At 53.9% G+C, this 12,011-nt stretch overlaps 1 protein-coding gene across 3 annotated transcripts in view; it reads right to left on the bottom strand.

The window, feature by feature from the left end:
• Positions 1 to 12,011, bottom strand: part of SDK2 (sidekick cell adhesion molecule 2) — a 233,674-nt gene that overhangs the window by 49,160 nt on the left and 172,503 nt on the right. For all 3 annotated transcript variants that reach the window (XM_081270316.1, XM_081270315.1, XM_081270314.1), the window contains exons 16-21: positions 10,965 to 11,105; positions 9,686 to 9,867; positions 9,050 to 9,165; positions 1,142 to 1,337; positions 931 to 1,029; positions 352 to 543 (exon numbers count right to left, since the gene is read on the bottom strand). In XM_081270316.1, coding sequence (XP_081126442.1) covers positions 352 to 543; positions 931 to 1,029; positions 1,142 to 1,337; positions 9,050 to 9,165; positions 9,686 to 9,867; positions 10,965 to 11,105 — 926 coding nt within the window. The remainder of the gene's footprint in view (positions 1 to 351; positions 544 to 930; positions 1,030 to 1,141; positions 1,338 to 9,049; positions 9,166 to 9,685; positions 9,868 to 10,964; positions 11,106 to 12,011) is intronic.

The following is a 12,011-nucleotide window of genomic DNA, read 5'->3' on the forward strand; positions in this document are numbered from 1 at the left end:
TCCGCCTTCCCTGCTCAGCCAACTCTTCCGTGGCTGGAAGCCAGCTGGACTTTCTGGGTGTCAGTGATAAATCCCCAGAATCAGAGAGGCCACGGCCTCATGGGGAGCGGGGCATGTGGGGTGCGAGGCACACGAAGCCTCCGCCTTGTTCAGAGCTGTGGGGAGGTGTCGTGGGCCAGGGCCTCCACCTATAGACCTGGGACCACAGGGGCTGAGCCTGCTCAGGGGAGGACCCTGGGTTGCAGGACCATAGGGCGGGGAGGGCTCTGGGGAAGGGCGCCAGGATTCCCGCAGGCAGGGCGCTCCCCGGCAGGCTCCTCTTGGGAGACCAGCAGGGCCGGCTCCACCTACCTGGAGGCACCCCGGAGGAGATGGTGGAGGCGGACACCTGGCCCTGGCCCTTGGAGGTCATGGCAGCCACCTCGATGGTGTAGGTGGTGAGCGCGGTGAGGCCCGTGACGCGGTACTCCAGGGTCACGTTGGGCAGGTAGTGGGTCACGCGGGTGTTGGTCCGGTTGTACTCCTCCCAGGAGATGCGGTACCCTGGGGGAGCCCCGTGGTGGCCTGAGCTCGGGGGACCCTCAGCCCCCCTCGCTGGGCTTCCCACTTCCCACCAGCTCGAAGGCTCCCGCCACGCTGGGAACAGTGGGGCCAAGGGAGCTGGGAGCTGCTGGCCTTAGGCTCTTGGTGGGCTGCCAGCTGGGCGGGCACCGCTTTAGAGCGGGCACGTCCTCACGGCAGCCACCTGCGGCCCCAGAGAGCTCTAGGGCCCCATGATCTGGGACAGAGACACCAGGATGGACTGGAGACAGAGGTGCCAAGAGCCTCCCTGGAGAGGGCCTCGGGGTCCAGGTGGGGACTAGCTCCAGGGGAGGGACAGCTGGCCTCTCCTGGCCCGTCTGCACTCTGGTGAGGGGCACCTGGGCCTACCTGTGAGGATGCCGTTCTTCTCCCCTGGCTCTTGCCAGCTGACCTTCAGCGAGGTGTCCAGGATGTCACTGAAGCTCAGGTGTCCCACGGGCCCCGGCACTGTTCCCCAAGAGGGCCAGTCAGAACCGGAGCGCGGCCACCGTCGAGGGACAGTCCGCAGTGGGCAGGGGTGCTCGGGTGGGGCTGAGGGACAGGGGCTGCCGGAACCTACCGTCCTCGTGGGTGCGCACGAGCTGGGGGCTGCTGCGAGGCCCGTCCCCCGGGGTGGTGAAGCACAGCACAGAGGTGAAGTACTCCGTGAACTTCTTCAGCCCCGACACGAAGCCCACGTGGATGCTGTCTTGAAAGTTGGGCCGTGCCGTCACCATGGTGACCTCCTCTTCCTGCTCAGGCTCCCAGGCGATCAGCTGGGGACAGGCCAGCAAGAAGTTCCAGAAGAGGCTGGGCCAGTGGACAGCGTCCAGGAGCCCAGGTCCAGGGGTCCCTCGTCCCCAGGAAGGAATAGCCCTCAGGCTCCAGAGGCCCGTGGCCCTGTGTTCACTCGGAGGCACTGCTCCATTTCCTGAGCCTCTGAATCTGGGCAAGGTACAGGCTGGGTGCTTCCTATGAGTGTCTGTCCCCGATTTTAACAGGGACCCCACAAGGGAGGCATTTTACCAGGACCGGCTGGGTAACTGTCAGGCTCAGTACAAAACTAAAACGAAGAGATCCTTGTTCAAAAAGAATCCCAAGATGTTTGGGCCCATGCGCGGTTGCAAACCTAAGAAGATGCCTTTTACTTCACAGGTGAGGAGACCGGGGCTCAGGGGCTGAGCCATTTCCACTAGGACCTTTACTAGGGGAGCTCAGGTTCCAGGTTCCAACATTTCTCCCTGGGGCTGAGGCAGCTCTTCCCTAGAAGGGTCCAAGGCTCACTTCCCATAAAACTGAGAACTTATCATTTTGTGGGGTACTGGGGTGGAACTTGGGGCACTCCGCTGCTGAGCCACACCTCCAGCATTTTTGATCGTGAAGCAGGATCTCAGTTGCCCGGGCTGGCCTTCCACTGGACCTGCTTCTGCCTCAGCCCCACGAGTCACTGGATTACAGGCCTGGCCACCGGCCCTGCCACTCGGCTGGCAACTTTGGTTTGTGGGTGTCCCTTATTATGCTCCCACAGTTGCTCCCCATCAGGATTTAGTCTTATAGTCACCTGGAGGTGGGGCGTCCGCACCTGGGCTGCCTCGCCCTGGCCCCCCGGTCCCCCTCCTGCTCTCTCACCCCACGCCCTGTTTCCTGGCCCTTCATCTGTCTCCCACAATGACAGCTGGCCTCAGAGATTCCTCGTTTACTTGAAGTTGATTAAATAGCAATTAATGGCGAAAAGCTACACTCGATGAGTTTTAATAAGCACGGGTATTTATAGATATAAAACAATACCACGCCCAAGTCTCCGATTAACTCACGCCCGTAACAATGCTTAATCTTCTCCTTTTCAGGCCTGAGTGTTTACAAAGGATGTTTTGAAATTTAATTGGTATTGTGAAAAGATAGCCTATAGCCAGTTAATTAGACACTAATTAGACCCTAAAAATACTAATCAGAAATACTAAGTGGCATTTAATAAGTATGTTAAATATCCTCTTTATTTCAGTTATCTTGTTTCATAGCAATTAAATTGCCGAACTTCTTTGGAGTAGATGAAGAAACAAGTTTAATGTTTTAATTTAATTTAATTAATGTAAATTTGAATTAATTACGCTGTTGGAATTAATTGTGTGGTGTGTTCCCTAGCAAGTGTAAAATTTGGGTAAATATTATTTTATTGGGCTCACGCCAATTAAAATCACTACTATTTTTTTAAAAAATAAAAGAAAAAAAAAGTCTTTATAGGTGCCTTCTGACAATATCACGGGGCCTTGCTCCCCAAAATGGCCCACAGGAGGTGTGCAGGTAAGGAGAGTGTGGTTTTGAGGACTGACAATATGGACTTCATAGCTGGGCCTGGTGGTACACGCCTGTGAGCCCAGAGACTGGGGAGGCTGAGGCAGGAGGGTCTCAAGTTCAAGGCCAGCCTCAGCAACTTAGCAAGACTCTGTGTCAAAATTCAAAAAGGGCTAGGGAAGGAAAGAAGAAAAAAGAAGGGCGCTGTGAGGTGGCTCCAAGGTCCAGCCCTTGCCTAGTGAGCGCAAGGCCCTGGGCTCCTTCCCCAATCAACAGGACTTGGTGACCTACAGTTCCACATCTGAGGTCCCAGCCCACGACAGTGGCAGATGGGTGGCTGCTTCTAACCATCTACTCTGGGGCGTGGAGTGCAGGACGGTGACATTCCTGAGGTCCCTGGCAGGTAGCCCTCTGTAATGGAGGACAGCGTGTAGGGGACACAGAATGCGCAGCCACCAGGGGGAAGGAAGGGGATGGCCTTGGAGGTGGGACCCCTGAACCCGAGCCCAGCTCTGTCCCTTACTGTGTGACCCTGGGAAAGCCACTGCTCCTCTCTGAGCCCTGGCAGGAGGCGGGGATAGTGCTGGGCATGCCTCTTGCTCCTGGTGCAGGGAGCACCCTGGGGGGTGGGTACAGGATGTGGGTGGGGATACCCCCCCCCCCCTGGCTCCTCCACTGCTCCCCGAACCCCGGGGAAGGACACGTGGGAAACCAGCGGCTATGGTCCCGGAGAGAGGGGAGCTTTGGGTAGGGTAAGTGGGTTCAGGGGGATGGAGGACGAGGGCAGGAGGCGGTTTTCCGATGTGAGCTTGGTTTTTGAATCATAGATAGATTTCCTATTTTCTTTTTGGTACTGGGGATTCAACCCAGGGATGATTAACCACCATTGAGCCACATCCCCAGCCCTTTTCAAATGTTTTATTTAAAGACAGGGTCTCCTTGAGTTGCTTAAAGCCTCACCAAGTTGCTGAGGCTGGCTTTGAACTTGCGATCCTCCTGCCTCAGCCTCCCAAGCTGATGGGATTACAGGCATGCACGGCCACACCTGTCTATTTCCTAATTTTTTTTTTTTTTTTTTTTTTTTTTGGTGTGTACAGTGCTGAGGATTGAACCCAGGGCCTTGTCCATTCAAGGCAAGCACTCTACCATCTGAGATATATCCCCAGCCCTATTTCTTAATTTTTTCTTTTCTTAAATATTTATTTTTTAATTGTAGTTGGACACAATACCTTTATTTTATTTATTTTTTATGTGGTGCAGAGGATTGAACCCAGGGCCTCTCAAGTGCTAGGCGAGCACTCTACTGCTGAGCCACAACCCCAGCCCCTATTTCTTAAATTTTTCAAAACAATAAATTGAAGGGGCAATATTTGGCAAAAGTAGTCAAATGACAGACACACTTACCCATTGACCTAACAATCTCATTTCTAGGCATCCATGTCAAAGCTATGCCATGAAAATAGAAAGAGCCGTATGCACCAAGCCAACCACGTGAATCAAGTAGCGACGGCCCAAAGTAGGGGTCTGGTTACCTAAGGTCACAATAGGGTAGGTGGGGCACCAGGGGAGACGGGCATCCGTATGCTGCTGTGGAGGGACCTCAGGGGCATTGTAGATGACAATCATGTTAAAACACAAGGTGGAGAGAGTGTGGAGAGCACACTGTCACTTACCCAGGAAGGAAGGGGCACACGTTGATATATATGCACACTTCCGCTTTAAACATAAGAAAAAGGAAAAACCAAACAAACCAGAACACTCCAAACTCTGGGGAGAGAGGGCCGGGGCGGAGGACGGCGCTCTTGGCATTGGCTTTGTAGATTTGATTTTAGAGCCGTGTAAATATTGTATATAATTATGGCACCAAATTCAATTAAAAAAAATCAATCCCCCAAAATCGAAAACAAAATGAATTCAATGAACCTAATAGGGTATGGAGCTGTAGCAAAATCATACCCAGGGAAACTGCTTCAAAAACATGTGAAGCGCATCCCTCTCGGGACAGACCCTGAGAGCAAAAGGACTGCAGATTCTCCAACTATTTTCAGTCTTCAACCTGTTCCTATTACTATTCTGAGACTGCCGTGTGTGCTTGTGGGGTGAAGTAGGTGGGTAATGACGCTGCTGGTGCAGGAATTGAATTTTCAGTATGGAGAAAAGAGTTATGAGATTATTAAAAGACCAGTGAGATTATTAAAAAGCTTGTAGTCCCGAAATTGAATAGGAAGTATCCGTATGCATTTTATCCTAAGAAAATGCATTTCCTTCTAGCTGACCAGGAACAAGTAGAACCCCAGTACCCGGCGTGTGGCATCTAACTATCCCTTCCTTCTGAAAGGAATCAAGGTAGCTGGGCACGGTGGTGCACACCTGTGATCCCAGCAGGTCGGGAGGCTGAGGCAGGAGGATCATGAGTTCCAAGCCAGCCTCAGCAAAAGTAAGGCACTAAGCAACTCAGTGAGACCCTGTCTCTAAATAAAATACAACATAGGGCTGGGGCTGGGGCTCAGTGCCCTTGAGTTCACTCCCTGGTACCCCCCACCAAAAAAAAAAAAAAAAAGGAATTAAATTGTTGTGAAGAAAGGGCTGATCCCGGGCACGATGAAGGAAATTTCTATAGCTTGGAACATCTTCTCATACCAGACAGCAAAGAAGCCGTCACAGACTCCTGGGGCCATGTCCAAGGACTGAGGAATGGACATGAAGGAGGGTCAATGTGGCATCTATAAGAATAATAATGGCAGTGGACAGAAGCACATCAGATGTGTTAAAAATCCGTACATGCATAATAATATTACAAAAAGCAAAACAAAGCCGGACGTACACCCGTTGTCCAGCCGCGACTCACTTGTTACCTTAGAGGCTACTAAGGAACCAATTCATTATACTGCAAATTGGTAAGCAATCAGAAAGAATGGGGCCGGCACTCGGCTTTTCAAACTAAATGAACTCAATGTTCAGTTGGCCAAAAAGTCAATAAAGGGAACATTCTTTTCTAAAAAAGCATTTCAGCTAATAAATCAAAAGGCAATGATAGCATTTCCCTATCCCAATTTTGCAACCCCTGCTGAAATAATAGATCATGGGAGGGCCATTGACAGCAACCAACATCACAATGAGAGACAGTCAGACTTGGTCTTCGACGAAAATACACAAGGCCATCTAGGAAGCAGAATTGAAAACAACAACAACCAAAAAAAAAAAAAAAGAAAGAAAGAGAAATCGAACCTGAGTCCGACCAGCCTGTGGTTGAACATTCCAATTTACTGCAAATATAGTGTTCAGAAGAACGTGTTAAATGACCCCACGGGATGCAATCAGCAAAATCCAGGCTGTGGAAAATTCCACAGGACAAATGACTCAGTTTCTTCACCCAATAAATTATAAGAAAAAAGAGAGAGAAAGAGATGAGAGAGAGAATGTATAGATCAACCGAGACCTGAAAAAAAACCCAACTGCCTGCCACCGTGGGGCCCTCATTTAGATCCTGGAGCAAATAAACCAACGGGTATCAGAAATGAAGTGGCAGTCCCAGAACCTGCAAGGCTGGCCGGGTGTCTCATGACGTGCAGGGGCTGTTGACATTTTTTAGGCATGACGATGATGATGGGTTTTGTTCTAAAAGGAGATGTTGTCTATGATCCTCATCTACAATAGCATTTATGGAACAAAATGGCCCAGGATTTGCTTTAAAATATTCTAGGGGAAGGGGGAGGGCTGGGGAGTCCATGGGACACATGTGGCTGTGAGCTGGGACAGGGGAAGTTGGGCTGGTAGAGGGGCATTCATCAGCGCCTTCCCTCTACTTTTATAGATGTTTAAAATTTTTCACAATTAAAAGTGGACAAGAAAATTCCATTTTTATCACAGGTATACAAGAGACATCCACTCCTTTTTTTTTTCTTTCCCTCTCTGTAATAGACACACTGAAAGCCAAAGAAGCAGGAGAAAAAAATTCCTGCCTTTAATCATTTGTATTGAAAAAAAAAATCAAGTGGCAATCCTTATTTTATAATAAAAACATAACACGTGTTTTCTTTTTAAGGGAAGAAAAAGCATTGCTCTGGTTTGAATCTCAGCCTTGGCAATGACTCTCTTGACCTTGAACAAGTGATTCCTTCTTGAGCCATCGTTTCTTCCTCTGGAAAGTGGGGTGAAGACCGGGACCCTCATTCCCCAGGGCTCTTGGGAAATGGGCCCTTCTTCTTCCACCAGCTCCGGGGCTCAGGACACCGGGCAGCTCATCCCCGCTGGTTTTAATTGAACAGCTACTGCGTGCAGGATGCCAAGCGGGGCCTGAGCATTGGCAGGTGTCGGGGGGCTTTGCAGTCTTTTCTTGCTCTGGGTCACCCTGGGCCATTGCTCTAATTGTCCAGGCCACTGATTGGCCTCCAGCCTGGGGAGCTGTCTGCCTTACAAGTTTGTGGCTGAGCCCTCCCACATGTGCAATAGAACTTATGCTCAGGCTCGGCTGCAGGGAGCTAATTGTCCCCAGCTTGGTTCCTGGACTCCCTGGCAACGGTGGCCTCCTCCTTCCCTCCCTGCCTTCCCCCTTGGGTCCCAATTAGGAGTCTTTGGAGCCAGCTAGCACTGGAGCTTTAGGCTGTGGCACCCTGACCTCAGCTCAGCCCGGGGTCGCCTGCCTTCCTAGGGAGAAGCCGTGGCCGGGGTGGGCCAGGGGATCTAAGCAGAAATTCTCCTGGCACCTTAATCCCCCTCCCTTCCCTGTCTGGTCCCCACACACACACCCTGTAGTAACATGGCTCAGCTGCTTGTCCTAGAAAGGCTCTGGGGTGTGGCACGTGTGGAAACCTAGTGCAGAGAGGTACAGGGCTCCAGGACATGGCAGAAGTCACCTCAAGGCCACCAGACCCCTCAGCTCGAATCAGAGCCTGTAGCTCTCTCCTCTTACCTGCTGGCTTCCTGAGCCTCGCCCCCCAAATGCCCCCTCGGCCTCCGTTCCCACAAGGGGGGAGCAGATGGCCCCTGGACACCTGCCCCAGGATGCTGGGGATAGGCACGATGTCCCGTGTGACCTGGCTTCAGTACTCAGGGGTGGGGGCAGGCAGGATGTGCCCCTAGGAGGAGAAGAGAGCCCGGGCCCAGGATCCAAGGTCTGGGTTTCAGGTGGACACCTGACTTGGCACCGTTCCCGAGGTAGCCAGTGCGCTAGTACTACTGCCACTGCCACTGCGTTGGCTGTCATGGGTTGTCCCCTGCATTCACGTGCTGACCCCAGCACCTCCGACTGTGACCACCAGGAGATGGGACCTTTAGAGAGGTCCCTCAAGTTAAACGAGGTCGAGGTCATTAGGGTGGGCCTAATCCAACAGGACAGGTGGCCAGGCCACAGACACACATGGAGGACAGAGAGGGCAGCGCCATCCACAGCCAAGGAGAGGACTCAAAAGCAAGCAAACGTGCTGACCCCTGGTTGGACTTCCAGCCCCTGGAGCTGTGACAGGGTTCCTTGTTGTTGAAGCCGCCTATCGGGGCCCTGGGTTGTGGCAGCCCTAGGAAACCAAGGCCCGGTCCCACCCACACCACACTGAGGGCTCATGACGTCGGCCACTGTGCCGGAGGGACCACACACATTGTCCTGCTTGGTCCTCACGCGACCCTGGGGAATAGGCCTCACGGTCTTCACCCCAGAAACTCCGTTTAGTTACGAGAAGCCAGTGTGGTGGCTACAGTCGTTGCTCAATAAATATTTACAGAAGGACTGAAGCTCAGACCCACTAAAGACCTTGTCCAAGCAGACACAGGGGGCAGAGCTGGGGTTTTAGCCTCGTCAGCCTGGGCCCCAACCCCCTGCCCTGAGCCACACTCTGTGTGGGGTCAGGGAGACCCACCCCAGCAGGATGCCCCTTACAGCCCAGTTATGGTACTAAGAAGTGCGAACTGGATTGTTCCAGTGGGGCCATGGCTGCACCCAGGGGTGCTGAGCCTGGACCGGGTCTTGTTTATGGTCCAGTGTCACAGAGAACACTCCTGTCTGTATGGTCCCCGTGCCCCCAGGCCTATGTGTGGCATTAGAGAAAGGCTCCACACTGTTTGTCTCTATCCCCGTCTTCCACTTGGTCTGGGCCTGTGATCTCAGAAGTAGAGGGACCCCCCACCCCCACCCTGGCTCCCCTCTGCCGCCTCCGCCCTCCCGAGACGCTCAGGGCTCCTCCCGGGAGGGGGCGCCGTGTACCTTGTAGCCCTGGTTGATGCCATTGATGAACTGGGGGCTGGGGGCGTTCCAGGTGAAGCGGATGGTCGTGGAATTGGTGGCCTCAGCATGCACGTTGCCAGGGGGCACTGTGGGGACTGGAGATCAAGAGACGGGGTGGGCTGGAGGGACCTGTCCACCTCCCTGGCCCAGACGCAGGGCTGGGAGTCCACACTTTGCTGCCCGCCCAACTCCCCCTCCCTGTGCAGACTCGAGGTGCCCTCTTCCTCTCTCTGGATTAGTTGGGGTTCCATAAAGCCTGCCTGACCCACACACAGGGCGCTGATGAGTAGTTGGGGTGGATATGCAAGATCTTGCATGCAGAACTGGGGGGTCAAGCTGTCTCGTGCGTGATCCAGTCAAGTGAGACTTTGCAGAAGGTCTTCGTGCCTGGGAAGCCACTGCCCTTCCCCATGTCCCTGGCTGACCCCCTCCTCCTCTTCCTCCCAGCTGGCCACCCTGCAGGAGCTGGACACAGGGGCCGATCCACCCACGGGCATAGCAAGGGCCTGGGTGAAGCAGGCCTGAGGTGCTCGGGCCTGGACAGGCGGAGGACCTGACAGGGTTGGGCCTGGAGGAAGGGATGCATCTGGCTCCGAGGCCACCATCGGTACCCACCTCCCTGCAGCGTCCACTCGGTGACTTTGCTACTGTAGACCCCTAGCCCGGCGCTGTTGTAGGCCGCCACCTCGATCTCGTAGTTGGTCCAGATGATGAGGTCCTCCAGCAGCAGGTTGTTGACGTCGGCATCCGTGATGTTCTTGAACTGGTACCCGACGGGCAGCCCGGCCAGGCAGTACCTGGGGAAGAGATGAGGGCACGGTGGACCCCGAGTCCAGCTGCACACCACGTACCCAGGAAACTGCCCAGAGCAACACTGTCTGCCCAAACTTCCCGTGGGGCTGGACGCGCTCCGCGTCTGTGCTTCTGACAGGCAGCCGCGGCCAGGTGGCCGTCCAGCCCCTGAGCTGGGCTCCACGCAGCCACGGAGCTGGAGGAAACTGTGAGCCTTTTTAGTTCAGCAGCTTGCCCCTGGGTGGCACAGATTTGGTGTGTCTGGACGGGTCCTCTTAATGGGGGACAAGGACAGGAGCTGGATGGCTGGCCAGGGAGGCTGAGAGTTCCTGGTGAAGACCCCGTGGGCCTCAGTCTTTGAAGGTCATTGACAGAACAGTGGTCCCCACGGTTGGGCTTGTTTTCTGGTGTTTTATTTTATTTTATTTTTAAATTTCGTGGTTGAGGATGGACCTGGGCCTCGTGCAAGCTAAGGACGAGCTCTACGTGGAGCCCAGCCCAGCCCAGCCCCGGGGCTCATTTTCTCCTTTAGGAGAGCGGCTTCCTTGCAGCAGTGAGATGGAGATCCAAGGCCACCTGTGCCACCACCTTCCACTGGAACACAGAAGCCATGAGAACCGAGAATGGTTCTACACAACCAGACTTGGGAGGAAGGGCTGCCTCACAGAGCCATGGTGTGTGCCTCTCTTAGAACCTGAGAACCGGGCAGTGAGAGGCCCCCAGGGTTTGGGTGCATCCCCAATCCAACTGCCAAGGTGCTCCAGGCCCCAACCAGAGGGCTTCTTAAAACAGATTGCCCGTCTCCGTCTCCTTGTGGCCCTGGCATATGGTGGCCCCGCCTTCCACACAACCTGGGGGAGACTATACTAGGTCCTCGCTCTTCCATGCCTATTGATTTCCAAGACTCTCGCTGATGAATGTTCTTCTACATGTCTAACCTAAATCCTTCCTACCACAGTGGGTGTGTTTCGTGTCTCCTGGCCCTTGGTGGGTGGAGAACGACCTGCCACGAATTGGTACCATCTTCCAGTCCACGCCTGGCCCCACACGTCCCTTTCCCCTTGGGTTGGCTGCTCCTCTTGACCTCAGGATGGACGCCTACCTGATGATGTAGCCCTTGAGGAGGCCATTCTGGTGGCTTTCAGGAGGTGGCTGCCACTGGATCATGATGGACTGGTTTGTCCGGCCACTGGCGATGACATTCTGTGGAGGAGCCGTGGGGGGCTCCTCAGGGAGGGAAACCCTGGCCCAAAAGACAAGAGTGGTGAGCCCTTCGCTCTGGGTCTCTGGGGAAAATGCAGGAGCTTCATGGGATACGAGGAGGCCAAACCCTGCCCGTCCTCTCCCCATCAGAGTCTGCACACTTGCTGTGTGCTTTTGGTAACTCACTTAATCTCTCTGAGCTTGTTTCTGCTAAAAAAAAAAAAAAAAAACAGCAACTTTGCCTGCCTTACTAGACCGACAGAGGTTCACATGGCACAACCAATAGATGAACCTTTTAAAAACACTATAAAACACCCAATGTACGTGTTTCGGGTGCAGTTGAGGGACATGGGTCTCAGTGTCTCATTTTTCAAGGAAACTACTGTTGGGGTGATGAGGTCAGGCGTGTTCAAGTGCTTTAGAAGTGGGAGTGCGAGTTGCTTCCCAGATGCCTCCTGACCTGACCAGGGAGCCCCCGGATGGGCAGGTGGCATGGGTGTGGTGCCTCCCGAAGCCACGGCTGCCTCCCCCCTCCTGCGTGGCGGGAACGCAGTGTTCCACCTGGGTGCATTTTTCACCCGGCTGACACTTATCCATTAAAAACAAAAGTTAATTATTTTTGATGGATGCCGCTCCTGTTTGTTTATTTTTATGTTCTTGCCTCCTGATGGATGGCTCCCCAGCCACACTGCGCTTCCTGTTTCCACGCAGGCTGAAGTGGGGTGACTCAGAGCCCTGAGCCTGCAGGTTCATTAGGACGATGACTCAGAGGCGCAGGAAGGCCAGGCAGGCGCGTGGGCGGGTGGCTCCCTGCACCCTGCGTCTCCCTGTTGGGATTCTGGGGCCACGGCCCTTGGTCCACCTCACCACCTCCCCGGCTCCAAACACAGCCTGGTGCATAGCAGGTGCTCAACTAACAGTGAGCCTCTGTAAATCCTCCTGCTCC

This window comes from Spermophilus citellus (genome assembly GCF_964194105.1).
Source record: "Spermophilus citellus genome assembly, chromosome: 17".
Classification (NCBI taxonomy): Eukaryota; Metazoa; Chordata; class Mammalia; order Rodentia; family Sciuridae; genus Spermophilus; species Spermophilus citellus.